Source organism: Populus trichocarpa, chromosome 13, assembly GCF_000002775.5.
Source record: "Populus trichocarpa isolate Nisqually-1 chromosome 13, P.trichocarpa_v4.1, whole genome shotgun sequence".
Lineage (NCBI taxonomy): Eukaryota > Viridiplantae > Streptophyta > Magnoliopsida > Malpighiales > Salicaceae > Populus > Populus trichocarpa.
The window spans coordinates 2907056-2928829 of NC_037297.2; the positions used below are offsets into that span (position 1 = coordinate 2907056).

The 21774-nt window shown below is 33.8% G+C and overlaps 3 protein-coding genes across 3 annotated transcripts; 1 reads left to right on the forward strand and 2 right to left on the reverse strand.

The window, feature by feature from the left end:
- Positions 1-404: 404 nt before the first annotated feature.
- Positions 405-8220, reverse strand: LOC7474611 (uncharacterized). Its single transcript, XM_002319608.4, has 13 exons — positions 7989-8220; positions 7736-7798; positions 7409-7579; positions 6426-6557; positions 6103-6242; positions 5569-5655; positions 5199-5324; positions 4620-4769; positions 4133-4204; positions 2734-2835; positions 1626-1796; positions 1463-1542; positions 405-803 (listed from the first exon to the last, which is right to left on the reverse strand). Exons 1-13 carry the CDS (start codon positions 8008-8010, stop codon positions 749-751), a joined length of 1371 nt encoding a protein of 456 aa, XP_002319644.2. The 5' UTR covers positions 8011-8220; the 3' UTR covers positions 405-748.
- A 4728-nt stretch (positions 8221-12948) lies between these two features.
- On the reverse strand, positions 12949-14364 carry LOC7474612 (uncharacterized). Its single transcript, XM_002319609.4, has 2 exons — positions 13475-14364; positions 12949-13313 (listed from the first exon to the last, which is right to left on the reverse strand). Exons 1-2 carry the CDS (start codon positions 13983-13985, stop codon positions 13234-13236), a joined length of 591 nt encoding a protein of 196 aa, XP_002319645.2. The 5' UTR covers positions 13986-14364; the 3' UTR covers positions 12949-13233.
- A 2554-nt stretch (positions 14365-16918) lies between these two features.
- Positions 16919-20201, forward strand: LOC7474613 (receptor-like protein kinase ANXUR1). The gene has a single exon (XM_002319045.3). It carries the CDS (start codon positions 17192-17194, stop codon positions 19775-19777), a length of 2586 nt encoding a protein of 861 aa, XP_002319081.1. The 5' UTR covers positions 16919-17191; the 3' UTR covers positions 19778-20201.
- Positions 20202-21774: the final 1573 nt, after the last annotated feature.

A 21774-nucleotide genomic window follows, 5' to 3' on the forward strand; every position in this document is an offset into this window, starting at 1 on the left:
TAATATTGATAAATAAAACTAAAAAAACATATTTTTTTTAAATACCAAGGTTAAAATAAACTCATCTTTGAAATCATTATTGAGGTAATAAAACCGAGATTACTCAAAAGCTTTTAAATCTATTCAAAAGCTTCATACAGATACATTTAACAAGTTCTAACAAGAACATACAGAATCACACATGTACTTTCTTGCACAATTTATTCTTTTTATATTTTTCTCTCTTACAGTTTACTATCTCAAGCATAAAAAAATCCCTTGATTCAACAGAAAACCTATTTTGCAAGGAGAACCAAGTAAGCTCACACTTCTCAATCAAGACTGCTCGTAAAAAACCCAGTCCAATTCTAAAGTTTTCACAACTTCATCTGTTGATAAGCTAGGTGATGAATTACATAATTACGTGCAAGAAAGAGAATAGGATTTTATTTTATTTTATTTGAAAATCAACGGAAGAAGAAAACTATCTTCAAAAGAAAGGGTAAAAGAAAAAACCTATCAAGTCACATGGATTCATAGCAAAATGGGAAAAGAACTCAACATACTAAATTTATGTCAAGTACTATCTTGTATTGAGATACCATTTCTACTTTCTTCTCCTTTTCCTTTCTCCCCCACGAGGATTTAATACAACTAATTTGATTTTGCAGCTTCTTCCAGAATAGGAAGGAAAGAGAAAAACCAGCAAAGCTTTCATAGACAACTTTCAGTCCCTCATCTCAGTACTGATGTATTTGCCATAGACACGTCATGGTTTTCCCTGATCTGTGCCATGAAACTTTCTCCCAGCATCAACTGCTTCCCTGAAAGAAGAGGCGAGTTGCATGGTTACAAATAAATTTATCCTAAAGATGGCATAGAAAAAGAATTAGCAATGAGTTCTGAACGTGCACACTAGGCTAAACATGTGTCATGAAATGTAGCCTGTTAAAAGGACAGAAGTCAACGTAATCTATCTGGTGTGCTCATGCAATGAGGGAAAAACTCATTTATTGCTTCTATGGGTTCTGAAAGTTCTGCAGAGGTGCTCCAAAGTACCGAAATGCAATGCAGCACAAAACAAGATTAAGTCTAGTGCAGAATGTGGAGACTGTTGCAAAATAACCAGTTATGAGATTAACTAACAAAAAATAAAATAAAATTGTAGAGATACCATTTGATTCACAACCAGAAATGCTTGTATTCTATGTTCATTATACAAATTCATCCCTCCACTCCTCACCAATCACACAAAGGAGTTATTTTTAAATTTCAATTGACCTCACAACGTTCTTTTTTTTCTTCCTAATACAGTTTTTGCGAAGTAATTTGCATATCTGTAAGTTCCAGAGTTAATATGCTCAGTTAAGAGTTCAGAATCCATAAGCTGATATACTAACATATCTTGACTTAAATGGAAAGAGAACAGAAGTTTAAAGGGTCAGAGAAGCAAAAATTTGTAACGTAGCTTTTGAACACATACCTAAAGGATTTCACAAGCTCCTTATTTTCAGGGTCAAGCTTCACACCCTCATAAAAGGAATTTGCTGCTTCATCAAACCTCTGCAAGTACAAGGCAATCACGAAATGCTAGACAATGTAAATCAGTACAACACCCATGGAAAAAAGAAAAAAAAAAGGCATGCCTGCAACAAGCGCAGAGCTGCGCCTTCCCGATACCAAGCTTTTGGCCAATCAGGTTTTAGCTCTCTGCAGGCCTTTGCATCAGCTAATGCTTGGTCAGGTTTCCCCAATCGAATCCAACACAGGCTTCTATTCGAAAGCACAGCAGCATTTGTGGGATCCAGATCAATTGCCTACAAATGCAACATCAACCTTCTATTCAGTCAAGATCCAGAAAGCTATCCAATAATGATGGTCAGTCAGTCAACTAAGAATTCTTCAATGTTGGGTATACAACTTTAATAATAAAGTATCAGAAAGCAACCACAAGCACCTAGAAAGGAACATTTGCTTGTGTATTTCTAGATCTTCTGGCATTCCATCTAAGGCTTGACTACTTTAAAACAAAATTTGCTCCATTAAATATCCCATCTTGACATATAACCCATTCCACAAACAATTCAACTACTTTCCATATTAAAGGGAAACACAAATTTAGATTTTAACACCTAATTCTTTAGACAATCATGACTCATGTAGGGTGTCCAAAGATCCAATGTATGAAATGAGTTTCGATAAAATTTCAAAATAGGATTAGACTATCTATCCTTATATATCAGGATAATTCTCCAATCTGTCCTTGAATCATTTTATCCTTGAATATAAGTTAAGTTTCTAATATATCCTTTTGGCAAGATTTTTAGGCTAAAGCACAGGAAAAAGTCACGTGATTTGCACATGAAAACCTTCCGTTTGTCTAGCTTGGAAGGGCATTTTAAGAATAAAAATAGCTGTATGCACATCACATGACTAATTCCAGTAGTGTGGCCTGGAAATCTTGTCAAAAGGATAGATTAGAAACTTAACGTATATTCTAGGACAAAATTGACTCAACTGAAGATTTAAGGATAGATAAGAGAATTACCTTATTAATAAGGATATATTGCGTCCTTAACCCCTCAAAATATCTAGTAACAGGACAAAAGTCATTAAAAAGCTAGTTTCCAAATGCCAAATAGCATGTTATTTGAAAAAACTAATTTCATGCATAAGGACCGAACACTCTAATAAAAGAACAAGAAAAAGAATAAAAACTCTAAACCTCTGAAATAGGATACAGAAATGACATACTTGTGCATAATCATTTACTGCTGTAAGATATTCGTTTCGTTTGAAAGCATCATCTCCTCTTGATTTTGCTTCAGCAGCTCTCTCCTTTGCTTCAGGTGACACCTGAAAAAGTTGTTGGAACATTTATTATGGTGAGAAACACACTGAAATATAATTCCAACCAAATTGCTTGAGTTGTGGGATCACTTTGCCTTGGCATAAAAGACAAGCCATGATGCAAGGTACATTTCCAAGTGAATTGCCATAAACCCCTAAAAACATCATGAATGCTAGTGTAATGCCATTCAATTCAGGTATGGAAACCAACCAATTTTGGGGTAGATTGGTCTGTTCATGTTATAACAGTAAGATTCTGGATTTGATTTTAGTTGAGGTTGGCTCTTGGGATAATGCTTCATGTTGCCTGGCTACCCAACCCTGTAACTAATTGACAGGCTCAGTTCAATGATCAGGTTGGGATTTGATACATAAAAAACTTATATCTATCTATAATGTGTATGTATTCTTCCCTTGTTCATTAAAGCTGCATAAATGCAACAAACAGGTTAGGAGGTTGCAAGATCTAATTTCCCTATGTTCCAATTGGTTATCAAAATGCAAAAGATTACAGGATAAGGAGAACAGAGAGCCAAATCAATCTGAACTGCTTCGGTTCAACTCTGGGTTGGATTTTTGGCGTTAATAAGTCATCCCAGTCTGAAAAGTGACAGTTCTGATCCAACCCACTTGGTTTCAGACACATTCATAACAAATACATAAATCTTAAATAGCATTAGCAGCACTGAGCAAGATTCAAAATGCTATAGATAAGTGGAGCAAAGAGCCAAATCAATCTGAACAGCTGCAGGTCAATTCTGGGGAGGATTTTTGGAGTTAATAAGGTCAGCTTAGCTCTGAACGTGACAGTTCTGATCCAACCAATTTGGTATGAGGCCTATATATAACTAGTACATAAATCTTAAATAGCAGTGCTGAGCAAGCTACAGAAGGTCTGCAATTAGCATGATTTCTTGCATGTGGTTGAAGGTTCCATGATTTCTTACTTCAAAATAAGAATAAACAGAACGGCCAAAGACATGAGCACAATTGAAGCATTTGAACCAACAAACAAAACAAATCCACTTTATCACATACGTTAACCAACTGCCATCATTAGAAACAACTTTTATGATTGACTGCAAAATTGACAAGTAAATCAAAACTGAATTCTAAAAAACATAATTGCACCCAATGTGAGGAAGTTCCACATAACTGATAATTGTAAGCTATTCAGTAAAACTTTGGCAAGGAAGAAGGATCCATTGTCAAGGAATAAACTCAAAAAGCATCATGACAAAAAAAATCACAACAAAAGCAACATGTAACCAGCAAGAAAATTAAAATATAGCATAAGCAGAACCTCAGGCAGATCTCTTTTAAGTGTTTCTGTGTCCCCTGAAGCGTCAACTTCCTTTACTTTCTGTGTTTCTTCCTGCAAAGAATTTCCAACCCAATCAAAGGGAAATTAACAATAGGAAACTGCCAAGGATAAAATAAAAATAGCTGTGCGAGTAGAATAACAATATCTGGTCAAGTTAGCCTGTTATCAGGTCATTATTTCTCTCTGTTCAGTGAAAATATCTCCATAGCAATTGATGATGTGATTTCTTGTGAAAATAAAACATTCACAACCAAGAGCTCATTCATTAATAGTACAATAGATCCTCATGTGAGTATGTATGGATGTTCACAAACTTCGACCCCTCAATAAGACAGAAAACCGTAAATTAGTAATTGTTAAATAGTGATAGCAGATGGAGCACATGTATTTGTGGCTTTAGCAACAAATAGGAAAGCTTATCAAGTCGCATAAAATTCATAACCATATCTTTTGAGGATCACAATACCACTTTGTTAGCTTCAGACTGCATGTGTTCAAGAATTCCATCGACAGTCCACTTAGAGATGCTCTTAACTTTTGTTGTCAAGGGGAAAAGAATCTCAACAGCAGCACGGTTACCTCTTGCAGCTGCAACCTGTATTGGTTTCTGACCATCCTATGATGCAAAGAAAATTCATAATCATTCCAAGTAAAAATAAAGGTGAAAAATAATTCCATGAAAGGAAGCACCATTTACATTTTTCTTTTTCTTTTTCAAATAAATTACATTTACCATGAAATTGCAACATTAAGAACTTTGGAAATTTCTATGGGAAAAAAAACGAACTTTAACAATGTTTGAAAAGATAGAAATCCTAGGGAGTAGGAGAAAACTCTAAATTCATGAAGACAATCAGGTATTGCTACCCTTCTGCCCCAAAGCCAACCATAAGAAAGTATTGAAAATCAAAATAAATAAAAATATATTCATCAAAAAGATATTTCCTGAACCCCAACCTGTAAAAGCATAGAGACAAACAACAAATAACACTATAAAGAAAGCTACAGTAATCCCTCAAGTAACTGAAAGCAGTAGTAGCCTTACCTCATCAGTGACATTAGGATCAGCTCCAGCTTCCAACAAACAGTTCAAAATTTCTGGGCTTCCAATATCAGCAGCAATGTGCAGCGGAGTTGCTCCTCCAGAAGCAACATTCACATCTGCACCAGCCTGCACAGAAGAAATCACAAAAGTCGTGCTATAAAATGGTGTTAAGCTATAAGCATGTAAGCATAACAAGTAGGATTAAAGATGCTTCTACACCAATGGATGTGATCTCCTAAACAATATTCCCACGCTTTGGTCTACAGAAAAATCCGTTCACTTTATAAATTGCTATAAAACCAGTGACGCAACCAACAAGTTCAAAAAATTTGATAGCCATATACAAAATAGTTAATGATTTAGGAGATACCTGAACCAACAACTCTAGGCATGTTAATGAACCAGCTGCTACAGCTGATAATAATGGAGTTACACCATCTTCTGTTTCAGCATTAGGCTGCAAAAGAATATCAAGAGATAAAAATAACACTTTACAAAAACAATCTAGCCACACATCATTGAGAAACATAAGAGCATGTCCTGAATCAGAAAATATTTAAATAGATTTGTGGAAGTTCTGGAACATAGCAAATAACCTGTTGGAGAAATCTATACATGGGAAAATACCAAAAATGTGATAATTGTTATCCAAAGACTTGGATATCACAGGGATGACTTTTTTACACGGTTATACATGATCTATATAGTTTTTCAAGTGTCAGTACATGATATGTGTTCAGCTTGGATTGTCACATCTGCCAAATTTAAAATGGCTTCTCTCACTACATGCAATTCATGGCTGTAACTCACTCCTTTTGTCTCTCTCTTGTTTGCTTTTGCAATTAGTGACACATTTAACTGATAATGAATAACATTAATACAGTGAGAAAAGGGGGGAAATTACATTCGCATGGTGCTCCAGCAACACTTTCAAAGCATCCTGTTGGCCATGCCCAGCAGCCCAGATTAAAGGAGTACCAGCGTCACTTTGTGAATCAACCTCAGCACCCTTAGAAAGTAAATACTCCATCAATTCATTATTTCCTGCAAACAAAAGCATGCAATCCAATAAAGAAAAAATCTCAACAGAAGAAGCAGGTGGAATGAATCTAGGAGTAAAACTGATTTTTCTGCATTAAGCATCACAGTGCGAATCATCAGAAAGATCAAGCAGGAAACATTATCATGCAGAAGCGCAAGACTTGCCCTGTTAAACCCCAAACATACCTATCCCTGCAGAGTGGTGCAAGGCTGTGGCCCCTACATCACTTCGCATAACAGGATTGGCACCCTGATCAAGAAGATATTTAGCAGTGGCAGTATGTCCTTGCCGAGCAGCATGAATAATAGGAGTCTCACCTGCATATGGTAACAATTTCCTTGAGATGATCTATAACAGCAAGGTATCAATAACTGCAAAAGACAAATGCATGTCATCTAAATTTCTGAAAAATACTGTAATGAGATGCAAACATAAATGTGAATCATAAGAACATGATTTCGCTTAAGTTTTCTAAACAAGAAGATTGAAAGGAGGAAGTTTTCAACTTTTGTGCATGCCCCAGTTTATTTTCCCATACATTAATTCTGTCCCTGATGGCTGATACCTATTGTGCTCTTCTTTTCTTGGATCTCGTTCAGGTGTCCAATCACAAGGGGGTTAATTCTAACAGCACTTTTCAAGACCTAATTCCATTCATAGCTTTACTATGTTAAAAAATGATGGGGTAAAACTGGTAAAGCTTTGAAAATTTGTTCATGTAATACATCTAATATGCATAAACAATACAACCGAGAGAATTACCTTCACCAAGTACCCAATCTAACAGCCAAGTTGCCAACTCACCATGTTCCATAATCTAAACTGTAAGGAAGACCCACCAACAATGATACCCATTTGAAACTAATAGACCAGGATCAGGATAGTTAAGAGTTCTTATGAATTTTCTTCTAGCAACAGGATAGTCTAAAACTTGTCCCTGCAAAGTTGATATCTAAAAACAATGACACGATTTCTCATATTGCTCAATTACATGGCCAGTCAAACCAAAAGCTGGTCTCCTTAATGCGTGTTAGCCAGTCTTTGTTCATCTCAGTAAAACGGTGCCCAGGGTTACTTAATTAAGTAAAATGAAGGGATTCTCAAGAATAATAAGGAAAGGGTATTCTCAAAACTATGAGCAGGGACAGTGTGGATATAAGAAAAATACCATCTTCATCTTTTGTATCAACATCAAGCTTCAATTCCTCAATCAAATACTTGCAAACCTCAGTCTGTCCTTCTCTTGCCGCAAAATGAAGTGCCCCTCGTTTATTAGCATCCTTTATATCTGCCACAGTATTCGACATTCCGCTCCCTTCATCAAGCTGTGAAGCTATATCTGTTTAACCAAACATCAATCATCAAAATTAAACATTAAAAAAAAAAAACAATAGACCCCATATAACCAGAATACCAATACATAATAACCTACTCCACCAAAAGGCAATGCAAGCCGGGGGAAAAAAAGGAAAGAAAAGAAAAGTAAAGAACTTACTTTTAAGAAGATCAAGATTCCCTACACAAGCAGCAGTAAGAAAATGCTGAACTTTCTGCCTCGCTGCAATCACTCAGGACCGAAGACAAAGAAATTCAAGAACTTGCATATAGACAAAACGAGAAACCCCAAAAAATATATTGCTGAACTCTCTAAAATGAAATGAACTTTGTATAAAAGTTTGCATCTTTATAGCTAGTTATGTTACAATATACACACAAACACTGATGAGAGAGAGATAGAGAGAGGTGACCTGCTAGGGCTTCAGAAGCCATAGTGAGTTTCACAGATAAATGGTTTCAATTTTCAAAACCCACAAACAATTTTATCTTTTTTTCGATAGTCGTTTTTTATCAATTATTAAGGAACTGGGTTTTCCGGGCTCGGTCTGAAAGAACAGAAACAGAATACTAAGAGGGTCTGCTGCACAACGCAAGGACAGTAAGCACTTCGTCCCTAGAACGTTTCCCTGTTTATGCTTCCAGAGGGAAAAGGCAAATATAGCGAAGAACGGAGTAGGGTTTAAAACTTAGGTCCTCTAATTTTCATTCATATCCAAAAACGATACCTAAACCATAGAGATTTTCAATGCAAATCTCTCTAATCTCTACTTTCTCCCCCAGGGGCCCCAACACGAAAAACCAATATTTAATCTAGCCCCTAATGTATTGTTTCGTAATCAATTGAATTCCAAACCATTTGATTATTTGAGTCTTGCCTCAGACATTATCTTATTGGCAGAAAAAAAAATCTCATCCTATTTATCCTTTTTTTTTTTTTTGAAACTCTTAAAATTAAATTTAATTTCAATAATTAAATCAATTTTTTAATTTAAAATCTTTTTAAGGGTATTTATTTAAATCCCAAATGGAATTCAATTGTTAAAAAATAACCAAAAGCAAATTAGAATTTGCAACGGTAATTCCTCTTAAAATTGACATTAAAAATATTATTTCAAAAATACCCTTAACACAAACCCTATTTTTTACAAAACCTTTCACTATCTATTTCTTTCTTTTTCTAACCCTGGTAGTCTTTTCTAACCCTTTCTTTCATAATATAAAATAAATTGGTCCCTCTCCTTTTTTGCCAACTTTTACCTTAGGATTTTAGCAAAGTATTTTTTTGTCATTTTAGTTTGGAGAATAAATGTTTTTAGTTCGAAACTTTATTATGTTCATGCTCTGGTCCCTGATTTGAGAAAAAATAAAGAGGGTCATCGAAAAATAAAAAAAATAAAAAGTTATCAGTTGGCCTCATTTTATCCATGAAAAAAATCATTATTTATATTGACAAGTTCCTCTTAATGAGAGAATTTTCATTGAGATGTTCTTTAGTCTATAGGGTTTCTTTGGCAGTGTGGTTGTGGTTGCTTTTTAAATAGCTTTTCGTGCCAAAATGCATGCCAATGATGTTTTTTTATTTTTTAAAAATCATTTTTGACATCAGCACATCAAAATGATTTGAAAACACTAAAAACATATTAATTTCAAGTTAATAAAAAAATAAAAAAATTTCAAATTTTATCAAAAGCGCTTTTGAAACGCAGAAACAAACAGGGCTATATTGCCTTAAAAAGTAGATCGAGATTTGAAAAGCTGTTTGGATTCTACCTCAATAAACGATGTGCGAATGTTTGTTTTAATAAAAAAGCTAGGCAAACAATGTGTCATCCGCACAATCTGAAAGAAAAAAGGAGGTCATGTTGTGTAAGCCTAATTTTTTTTTTTTTTATCTCTTTTCACACAAGAAAAATATATACAATTTTTTTAAAAAAATAAATTAAAAAAATATTTAATTATTGTTTTGTTAGATTCTCAAACTAACTAATTATATATTTAGATATTATTTTATTTGACATCTTTTATTTTTTTATTATGTTCTTGGGTGAAATCAAAGAAATATTTTTTACATTAGAAGTTCTTTTTGCGCAACCCATCATGGTTTTTTTTATTTGATTTCTTTGCTATAAGTGTCAATATTTGATATATATATATATATAAATTTAAGTCGTTCAGGTCCATGAGCAAGTTCAAGAGTTTGACATGTTAATCCGGGTTAGTCTAGTCATGCTGAGATGTCATCATTTCAATATTAAAAAAATATAGCATCTTGAAATTGTTTTTTAAAACAGACCGAGTTTTGATTAGTCATTCAACCCATCTTTGGATTGAGTATCTTTATATATGTTTGTTTCTCAACTTCATGACTTATCTACAATTAATGTTAGAATCTCTTTATAGTAATTGTTTGTATATAAATCTCAAACTATTTTATTAATTGTATGCATTAGATTTTGAGTTCATGATCAAATTTATCTTGTTTACTAGATTGGTACATTTGCAATTCTAGAATATTTTTTATTTGTTTTAATTTTTTATTTTTTGATATGATATGTAGCATAACGCAAATCTAGTTCAAGCTTTATTTGAAAGCCAAAATTCTTTTGAAAAAATCTCACTATTAACAAAAACTGAATGAGGAGGGAAATTTAATGTTCTCATCCTCACAAAGTATTATTTATTTTTTTCTCAATCTTATCATTTAATATTAGATTTTTTTTTTTATCATTGTCTCATGACTTGAGTCTCGAATTTAATAAAGTAACCCGGGTTGTATTTGTCTTTTTTTTTAACTCTTCTTCAATTTCATCTTTCAACATTTAGTTTATTTGGAGTTAGGCTTCATAATTGTTTTTGTGATTTGCTTACTATAAGGTTATCCCGGTCTCCTTACCCTATCCACGGGTTTGGAGGGTTAAATCAGGTTGACTTGGATATTTTCTTTTTCCTTTTATTTTTCAATTGATTTTTTTTTCAATTTCATCCTTCAAGATTGAGTTGAATGGAAATTGAGTTTCATAAATTTTTTTTATTTGTTCTCAATGGGGTTATCCTGGTCAAATGACTCGGGTTGCGGGTTTGGTGGGTTAATTAGGTTTGCTTAATTTTTTTGGTTTTTTTTTAAAATTTTTTTTATTAATTTCATCCTTTAAAATTGGGTTGATTGAAAATTAGTTTCCATAATTTGTTTCGATTTACTTTATAAGGGGTTATCTTTTTCTAATGACCCGAGTCACAAAAATTGACAGGTTAATCTGGGTTAATTCTGGTCAATTCAATATATTTTCATCTCAATATTAAAAAACAAAAGATGTCTTGAGATTGTTTTTAGTCAAATTACATTTTTAATAGTTGTTCGAGTTTATTTTTGGACCTGTCAAGTTAACCATATCACATTGAGTCAACTTATACAATTTATTTTTTTTATTACTAGAAACATGTTAGCATTTAGCAGCACCTAAATATTTTTTTTACATGAAAAAATTCTAATAAAAATTCTAATAGTTCACATTGTTAACAATTAACAATAAAACACTAATAATTCACATTATTAACAAATTATAATATTAATAAAAAATACAAAAATGATGGTGCTTTACTATTCATTCATTATTCACCAATAAACAAATCACAATTCATATCGCAGATTTAAAAAAAAATAGCATAGAAAATTAAGAAATAAAATATTAAATACATAATTGAATTATATATTTAAGAAATTTATTTTTTTAATATCAAACACCAACTTATGAATCTATAAAAAATGTAAAAAAACTTTCTACTTTTCTTCATCAAAAGTGAATTTATTGGTAATTTTTAATAATAAAAAAATGAAGATATATAACAATAAGCACACCTTTTATTTATTTTTATATATTTATTTATAATTTTTCTCATTAATCATATTTATTATGCATTAAAATATATGAGATTTGATTCAAATTTCATTCTAGGAATTCAAAATCTTGATTTTTTGTATTATCTTAGAATTAGGTTTAACAATTTTATTCTACTGGATACACATGCAATAAAAAATACTAGTACTATTTAAAAAAAAATACTAGTACTATGAATAGATGTGAAGGCAATGTTGCAGGTGAGATTAGATTGGATTTTCTTTTTTAAACAATATTAAGTAAAAATCCAAAAAGCATGGAATTTTAACTGTAGAGCCGGCATTCTTCACCAACCCATAAAACATTGCAGATCTATTGTGTATTTTTTAATAATTTATTTTTCTCCTTAAAATTTAATTTTGGGAAATTCAATCCTATTTAAAAGCCAAATACTTTTGATTTCTTAATCAAGGGTAGAATTGAAAGAACAAGGACCATAATAAAAAAGATATCAAACATGAGTAGTGTGCTAGAAGTTTCAGGAAAAATACATTTTGGTCCTCACACTTTAAAAATAACACAAATTATATATTTTTAGCACCTCAATATTTTTTCAATTCAATTATGGTACAACAAATTATTTTTTGTTATTTTTAGTCTCTGGTTGAGAGAAGAGAGAGGGGTCGCTGGTTCTGGCGGTAGAGAGAGAAAAATATCGTTGATACCGATTTAAACCACCAAAATAATCGATATTTGTGTCAAATAATTCTATTTTGATGAGGAGAGCTCATATTAGATGTTTTTTTTATCTTTAAGAATCGTGAAAAACAGATCTGAACTTGAGTTGATTTTTTATTTTAGGATGATTTTTTAGTATTTTTAGACCATAGATAGGTTCATCACGATTTCTAAAGTGCTTTTTAATTATTTTGGGTTAAAAATGGTTTGACAAACAAGTTTTTGAATATAAAAACTTCAGGTCTTAATTTTCTAGCCATCATAGTTGCTGGAATTTAGCAACATCATATAGCATATCATCTGATTTTTTTTTCCACTGCTTTTATACACAGTTTTTTAAAAAAAACAAGAAATCGAGAATAGATGGACGAAATGTGAGATTCACCCCACTATTTAAGAATGAAAAACGTTATATGCAAAACAGAACAAAAAACTAAATATCTGAGTTCTGATTTAAATATTCAAATTTATTACTTTATCGATCCATTGTTCTAACCGTACGTATACAATCTCTTGTAACAATCCGTATTCTCTTTAATGAAATTCAGTTAATTTTCTTAGCTTTAAATTCTCATTGATGGTGGAAGAACACATATCACTCAATGAACAATCTATAAATATCAAAATATGTAGAACTAATTATATGATCAAAGGTAATGTAACAAAAGACATTACCTTCAATGGGGATTTCGACATCAAAAAAAGAAAAAGAAAAAAAAGAGGCAAAATAATACTAGAATGAAATTTGCAATACCTCATGGAAACTCTGGTAAAAAAAAAAAAAAAAAACAGAAAATAAGAAGAGAAATGCATCAATTTCTAACCAAGTTATCAAGAGCCAATGGCAACTTCTACTCCATTGACCTTGTAAATACTGACCCCATAACGCCTCCTCGTGTTTTTGTTGGCCTCTATAATGGTAGTAAATTCTATCAAGACCCTAATGAAAATTAAAGCCAACCCCTCTCTCTCTCTCTCTCTCTCTCTCTCTCTCTCTCCCCTCTCTTTTTGGATTTATGTCTTCGTCTGATCTAGCTCTTTTATATATATCTCTCACTGTACAATCTATCCCACACTTTGATCAATAAGACTGCCTGACCGAACAAGCTACAGCTTGTGCCCAGTGCCTTAACTTAGTCTTAACTTGCTTTGGATCATCACCTGCATGCAGAGAATCAGAAAAATCCAAGTTAATATGATTCTGAACTCAAATATGAGAAGGGAATCTTTCTTTGTTTTGAATCAAGTATATGAAATGTATTAAAAAGCCAACAATGTCAAGTACTAACAACATGCAATGTAGTCATGGAAACTTTCTTTACCTGGGCTACATATCTTCCAATCTGGATCGCCCTTAGGGCTTCCAAATGAAGATGAACGTGTGCCCATTGCTGATGAAGATGGTGATTCTCCACTATGAGGTGTGGACACCGGGCTTGGCGATAGTTGCCGGTTAACGGCAAAATAAAGATCCAGTGCTGGTAACGTATTGGCCAATTGTTGCCCCTCTTCCTCTTTAAATCCAAATCCAAGCTCTATGCACCCTTTGAGCTCATTCAAGTCTTCATCTGTCAAGTCATCAGAATCTAGGAGCTTGTTTTTTCTCCCCTCCTGCATTAGTATTTGGCGGCGACGTCTCTCCCATGCTCTGTCACGTTGAGTTTCGCACATTGAAAGTTGCTTGGACAGGCGTTTCTTGTTCTTCCATATCAGGGGCGCCAATGGCATGCGCTCCAAATCTTCAGAATCTGAGGAGTTCAATGATGGTAATGACGACGACGAAGACGATAACAATGTCTGGTTTTTAGCCTTAATCTCATTGCCGTTGATCATCTTACAAGTTACAAATGACAGCGAAGGAGTCCAGGCACAACAACTATATCATAGGGGCTAAGATATTGAGGTAGCAGCGACAGGAAACGCTGTCTGTCGCGCCACCAAAATGGGAACAGTGTGGGACAGGGACAGGGACAGGGGCACCTCTGAAAAGCTTTCTCAACAAGGAACGAAAGGCACCAGCCCAACCAGGTCAGGCTGGAATAGATTGAGAATTGGCTTTAATGGGGAAGAGAGGAAAATGGGATGCGGCTGTCAACGCCTCTGTAGGAAGGATTTGTCAGCCATTCATTTATAAGTGTCAATTCGGAGACTTCTTGTTAAATTTGGAAAGGGCAATAGCCAATTCTGGTCATTTTGTTTCTATTTTTGAGAAATTAATATGACAAACAGAAGAATATAAGATTTCTGTTATATGGACACTTCTTCTTCTTCTTCTTCTTCTTCTTTTGTAATGTTTGTTATTTGAAACTTGGAGAGCTTCTTCTTTCTTTTTTTGGATTTGTTCTGGAATTTAAGCTATATTGCTGCCACCTATTTCGGATTAAGCTAGATTGGATGTTTGTTATCTGAGTTTTTTTAATAATAAAAAAATAAAAAAATTCATCTTTTTCTAGAAGCTAGAGTTTGGGTAGTTAACAATACTAATATTAACCAACGGCTAATCCTTACCACAGAAATAAAATCTAACCCAGCCAACATGTTGATCTAAGATAGCTTACTTGACTTTTTATTCAAGCTGAGTTTCAAAGAAAAGTCAACCCAAAGTTAAATGGGCTTGACCTAATCGACTATAACGGTCAATCTAGAATTGACTTGGCTTAAATAGATTCGCTAGAAAGGCTAACTCATGACATGGTGAATTTAATTTGATTTTTTTTTAAAAAAAAAATAATATTATTTTGATTTTTTTTTCAAAAATAAAATGATGTTGTTGAGGTTAATTAGTTCAACACATCATTCAGATTATAAATTACATTGAGTTTAATAACTTTAATCATGAGAGGTACATATTATTGACATGTAAGTTAGATTTTTTTTTGTATTGTTTATTAGATCATTTACCCGCACTATGATGCAAGTTAAATTATTAAAAAAATACATTAAAGAAATATCCAGGCATCGTAACGGGTTTTCAAGAAAGAAAAAAAATTGAACCATGTAGGGATTGACATGATTTGACTCGGTCGACTTGACAAGTCTAAAGGTAATCTGGACAACATGAAAAAAAACATAATTTGACTAAAAAAATCTCAAAATGATATTTTTTTATAAAAAATATTGAGATGACAACATATTGGATCGACTCAAATCAACCAAGGTTAAAATGTCAAATTCATGACATTGGTTATGAGATCGTGATAACCTTATAAAAGACAAATTAAAAATCATATTGAAACTCAATTTTCAATCAATCTAATATTAAAAAATAAATTTAAAAAATCAATAAAAAAAAAAGACCCGAGTTAACCTGCTAAACTTAGATTATGAAATCATGATAATTCAATAGAAAGAAAAAAAATTCAATGTTTAAGGATAAAATTGAAGGAAAAAAAATTAAAAAAAGAGCCCGAGTAAACCCGTCAAACCCTTGACTCAGGTCATGAAACTATGATAACCTTATAGAAAATAAACAGAAATAAACTATGAAGTTTAATTCTAAATCAACTTAAATATTGAAGGATGAAATTGAAAAAAAAATCAATTACAAAAAAAAACTAAAAAAACCTCGAGTCAACCAATTTAACTTGTAAAACCCACGACACAGATCATAAGATTTAAATAACCTCATAAAAAATAAACTAAAATAAGTTACGAAGATTAATCCACGCTATCTAAATCTAATATTAAAAAATAAAATTAAAAATTAAAAGAAAAAATCGTTCCATTAACTGTGCTTTTGTGAGGAGAGTAACAATGATTTCTACTTTTCAATTAGTTGTTCTTAATAGTAATAATGTTCTTTCTATTTTGTAGATTATAGTAACCTTCAACAAATTGAATTTCATTGTCTAAACTATAAACCAAGATGCATGGCTACTTTTGAATTTCTCTTTAATGGTAATTTTGGTAAAAAGAAGATTTTAAATTTCTCTATCCATCTTAACAAAACTGTTTCTCCATTGTAACTTTATCCTAATTTTGATATTGAAATTTTGAATAAGATACAAAGCAATTAAGGATGGCTAATTATCAGTAGACTTGCCACAGCCCAACATACTGCCTTACACCATTTCTTTCACAGCATTAGAGGGCTTTGATGATGGAGTTACCGGACTCCCAGGTGCTTAGGAACATATTAGGCCATGTTCCACCTGCTCAGGTCAGAAGCTCCTCTCTATCGGTGGCACTATCAAATCCGGCAGAGGCAAGCTTGGTTGTTGATTTAACTGCAAGAGTATATCATAAAAAAAAAATAGATTTTCGTCTAGTTATCAACCCTTGCAATGACAAAAATTATGAGTTAAGAGTCATGTACATCCATTTCCACGCTTCATAACTTTAAGCACAAGACATAGTCAGCTGCACTAGCATTGCACTTCACCTGTGCAATGTGGAAGACGTTAATTCCTATTAATTAGATCGAGAGCTCTTTAATTTGCAACATATGTTCTTGCTGTGCTATGTTGTTAAATCTTGAGACCTGCTGGAAGGCTAGAGTTTTGTAATATATCTGCACAGACACGCTTTTTTGGCAATCCAGCAGGTTCTTATGCGGCATGAAAATCTGAGGACTCATCAGCTAGACAAGCCAGTTATTTTTATTCAATTTCAGTGGCTCTTTTGACAACCTGTAACAACTGTCCAAGAACTTCATTAAGCCATAGACAACTGAAGGAAACAAATGCCAAATTTAGCATGTTTTTTAGCCTTCCAAGCCCTTTAGAACCAATCAAAGCAATAGGATTTACGATTCTTGCTCCCCTTCATCAATTTCCAACTACCTGCCAGTTCCCAACAATGGGTGTTTAGCCAAACAAAACTTGCTCAATAAAATAACAGGGAAAGTTTCATCACCTCTTTTTGCCTGGTTTGATACCCTGATTTGATTCCGGCATGAGTCTCCCTGGAAGATTAAAGATGGCTTAGGCTGGTTAACCCTCCATAAAAGATAATCAAGTAGTCCCGGCGTACAGGAAAAATTCGTTTTTCCTTTCCTGTACGCCCTTTTGCATTCCCTCCCTGTCCATTTCTCTTTAGCCATGCATACTAATATCCATGCTTTGCTTTCTCTAGCTTGTTTTGCTCTTGTTTTCAATGCCCTTTATGTGTCAGGTATAGGGTCACAGCCACGGAGTTTGTCTTTGAACTGTGGATCAGAAAATGGTGGCACAGATGGTGATGGGCGAAAATGGGAATCAGATGTCAAATACATTGCTGGAAATTATCCACACGCCAGAGCTCAATACCAAGACTCTTCAATTGTCTCTGAGGTTCCATACATGGATGCCAGGATTTTCACATCCGAAGTAACCTATAACCTCCCCATCATGTTGAAAACGCGCTATTGGCTCAGGCTCTATTTCTATCCTTCAGAATATTCTGGTCTCAATATCGCAAACTCCTATTTCTCTGTGGTCGCAGGAGGGGTTACTCTCCTGAACAATTTTAGTGCTTCGATCACAGCTCAGGCTCTCACCCAGGCTTACCTCATCAAAGAGTATTCTCTAGCTCCCATGAATCATCAGATTCTCAATGTCACCTTTAAGCCAGCAGATAGGCCTGATGCTTTTGCTTTTATCAATGCCATAGAGCTGGTTCCAATGACTGACCTCTTTGGTTCGGGGACAATGGTGGGGTTTGCTGACCAAAATTTTGACGCGGAGAGTGCAAATTTGGAGACAATGTATAGATTGAATGTAGCAGGGCAGTATATTTCACCCACTAAAGACTCCGGTAATCTTACAAGAACCTGGTATAATGACGCGCCTTATTTATTTGGTGCGGCAACTGGGGTTAATTTGCAGACTAATGAAAGTTATAAAGTCCAGTACGGAGAATTGACAGAGTCTGTAGCACCTCCTGATGTTTACAGAACGGCAAGAGGCATGGGATACCACAAGGACCTCAACTTGGCTTTCAACTTGACATGGCTGTTTCAGGCTGATGCCAATTTCACGTATGTTGTGAGGCTGCATTTCTGTGAGTTCCAATTAACTAAAGTCAATCAGAAAGTCTTCAACATATACATCAACAATCAAACTGCCCAGGTTGAGCCTAATGCAGCTGATATTATCGGGTGGACAGGAGAAATTGGAGTGCCAACATATAAAGACTATGCAGTTTTTGTGAAGGACAGGCCAGGCGATGAAGAAATTCGGGTGGACTTGCACCCAGCAACCTATTCGAAGCCTGAGTTTTATGATGCAACACTCAATGGAATAGAGGTATTCAAGATGAGTGATAGGAATAATAACTTGGCAGGACCTAACCCTGTGTTATCAGAGATGCAAGCTCAACATATAGCTAAAGCTAGCCACAAGAAATTTCAGACAGATCACAAAACATTAACGATTGTAGGAACTGCTGGTGGAGTTGGCTTCTTTTTTGTTGCTGCGGCTTGCATTGCTGCTTATAGAAGGAAGAAGATAATTCCTGGCTTTGATTCACATACATCTAGCTGGCTACCAGTCTATGGAAACTCCCATACTGGAACCAAATCAACTATCTCTGGCAAGAGTACTCAAAGCGGTCACCTCTCTTCACTGGCTCAAGGTCTTTCTCGCCATTTCACGCTTCCAGAGATACTAAGGGCAACCAAAAATTTTGATGATTCTAATGTCATTGGTGTTGGAGGCTTCGGGAAAGTGTACAAAGGTGTTATTGATCAAACAACCAAAGTGGCCATCAAAAGATCAAATCCGCAATCAGAACAGGGAGTTAATGAGTTCATGACTGAGATTGAGATGCTTTCGAAGTTGAGACACAAGCATTTGGTCTCGTTGATTGGTTTCTGCGATGAAGATGGTGAGATGTGCCTGGTTTATGACTACATGGCACTTGGGACTATGAGGGAGCATCTTTACAATACCAAGAAACCTCGTCTGTCATGGAAGCAAAGGTTGGAGGTTTGTGTTGGAGCAGCAAGGGGACTTCACTACCTTCACACTGGGGCTAAGTACACAATCATTCACAGGGATGTCAAGAGCACAAACATTCTGTTGGACGAGAATTGGGTTGCCAAGGTTTCAGATTTCGGGCTCTCAAAAACTGGTCCTGACATGGATAAGGGCCATGTTAGTACTGTGGTCAAGGGCAGCTTCGGCTACTTGGATCCTGAATACTTTAGGAGGCAACAACTAACTGAAAAGTCTGATGTCTACTCGTTTGGAGTTGTCCTTTTCGAGGCTCTATGTGGAAGGCCTGCCCTCAATCCGAACCTACCAAAGGAACAAGTTAGTCTCGCTGACTGGGCTCTTCATTGTCAAAGAAAAGGAATTATTGAGGACATCATTGATCCTCACGTCAAGGGAAAAATCACCACTGAATGCCTGAAGAAGTTCGCAGATACAGCTGAGAAATGCTTGGCTGAATCAGGACCCGAACGCCCTAACATGGGTGATGTCCTATGGAATCTTGAATTGGCCCTCCAACTGCAGGACAACCCTGAAGGTTCAAAGCGTAGCTCAAAAGGTGAGGGAAGTGAAACTTCTGAAGAGAGTATAAGAAACCGCAAATTGGAAATGCATTATAGCAATCTCAGCCTCGGAAGCAATAGTGAAAAGACTGCAGAATCAGATGACTCTGGGGATATCTTCTCTCAGATTGTCAATCCAAAAGGGAGATGAACATGACATTACTGGTAATAGCTCTGCTACCCGGGATCAATTGAGGTCATGAAACTCAAGCATATAAAACAAGTTTTCTTGGACATCATCATCTATTTGTTGTGATTTATTAGTATTACATAATGGTGAGGCCTGTTTAAATTCATAACACTTGTACTCTACAGACAGGATGAACACACAGTCAAGTCCATCATGCCTGCTACTCTATGGTTTACTCAATCTATGATTTAACTTATGCATTAAAGATGTATTATCTCATAGAAGGTTTTGAATCTTTTTTCAGCTTTTTCTTTGCTTGAATTCTGCTTCGTATCAATGCTACTGAAACATTTGTTATAACCTTAAAGCATACAATATGATAGGTCATGCCATGACCAAACGAAGGGCGAAGAAAGATTTTCCTGGGAATTTCTTTGTTCTGATATGTGTTCTTCCAGCCACTTTTTCTTTCACTATAACAAGAAGATTTCTCATTTCTTTTCTTCTTGATCTTTTGCGGGGTTGAACATCCTGTTTGTAGGTATATCGTGTTCAAACCACACCTCAGTCTAAAACACTCTTTCTTTTCATATATTACACAACTAGTGTAAAATGTGATTGCAAGTGCTTTTCAAATAATTTTTCGTGTCAAAATGCATGTCAATGATGTTTTTTTATTTTTTAAAAATTATTTTTGATATCAGCACATCAAAACGATCCAAAATATATAAATCATATTAAATTTTAGTAATAAAAAAAAAATTAAATTTTTTAGAAACGCAGCTGCAACCGTGTTGCCAAACGTTAATCAAATCAAACTTTGTAGTCGATTTAATCTCAAATTAAAAAATAATAATAATAATCGAACATTGATTTGTAAAACATCTGGGACCCACTTTTTGGTAGTCATATGATTAATCTTATCTGCTGACTATGTTTCATTAAATAAAATCTTGATATTGCTTGCATCCACCGAAGTCGCAGTTGCGTATTGGGTTCTTGTAGAATTGAATTTTCTATTTTATTTATTTACTTATTTACTCGAGAGAGATGAATTCTTCTATATTTCTAGAAGATGAATAATCTAGTTGATATTTATGGATGATTAGATGTATGATAATAATTATTTTTTAAATTGATTTTTATTTAAAAATATATTAAAATAATATTTTTATTTTTAAAAAATTATTTTTAATATTAGTATATCAAAATAATTCAAAAATAAAAAATAAATTTATTTTTTTATAAAACACGATTCATAATATAATTATTAATCATGGTTTTAACTATATTTTTTATTTATTAACATGGATATCCGAGTCAGTTTACGAGCATCTTTACTAATCTCATAAATACTGAAATTAATAACCACGTAAGCCTCCAATAATTCTAAAAAACCTCGTAATTACTGGGAGTAAACCCATTAAATTATTGAATTACTCCTCAAGGTTAGTCCTATAATTTAACTGTTAGGGCATAAGTCACTTAAAACGAGCTCAAATCCTAGACTAATCAGTGAATAGGTTAATAATAATTTGAGATGACCTCACTATTAGACAATTTTTATGAAATGACCTGGGAATACTATTTATTGATAAATGTCACACTTCAATATTAAACAGTTTTACTTATAAGTCAATCATGGTTAGAGACGTCAGCCAATAACAGTTTGTTTTTATGATTTAAAAGTATTTTTTAAAAAATAATTTTTTTATTTTAAATTATTATTTTTTAGTATTTTCAGATATTTTATTATGTTAATGTAAAAAATAAAAAATATATATATTATTTTAATATAAGCTGAGGAGCATGCAGTTAATGGAACTGTTGAGTGTTTTTAAAACAAAAGTAAGCTTATCATCTACTCTTTTTTTTTTTTGGTTGTCGTCATTGTTCAGTGGAGGGTATCGTTAAAGGCTGCATAGATTTCCAGATTATTAACAAACAATTGGACAAATATAATATCAATGATGAACCCATTTGGAATAAATCAATTCTTTTAGGTGACTTGGACTTGC

What these genes read in the sequence shown, in the direction of transcription:
- LOC7474611 (XM_002319608.4), bottom strand. Translation starts at nt 8,010, where the DNA reads ATGGCTTCTGAAGCCCTAGCAG. An exon ending in GGCTTCTGAAGCCCTAGCAG is followed by an intron (nt 7,799 to 7,988) that starts GTCACCTCTCTC and finishes GAGTGATTGCAG; the next exon opens with CGAGGCAGAAAGTTCAGCAT. An exon ending in TTAAAAGAGATCTGCCTGAG is followed by an intron (nt 2,836 to 4,132) that starts GTTCTGCTTATG and finishes CAACTTTTTCAG; the next exon opens with GTGTCACCTGAAGCAAAGGA.
- LOC7474612 (XM_002319609.4), bottom strand. Translation starts at nt 13,985, where the DNA reads ATGATCAACGGCAATGAGATTAAGGCTAAAAACCAGACATTGTTATCG. An exon ending in TTGGAAGATATGTAGCCCAG is followed by an intron (nt 13,314 to 13,474) that starts GTAAAGAAAGTT and finishes CTCTGCATGCAG; the next exon opens with GTGATGATCCAAAGCAAGTT.
- LOC7474613 (XM_002319045.3), top strand. Translation starts at nt 17,192, where the DNA reads ATGCATACTAATATCCATGCTTTGCTTTCTCTAGCTTGTTTTGCTCTT.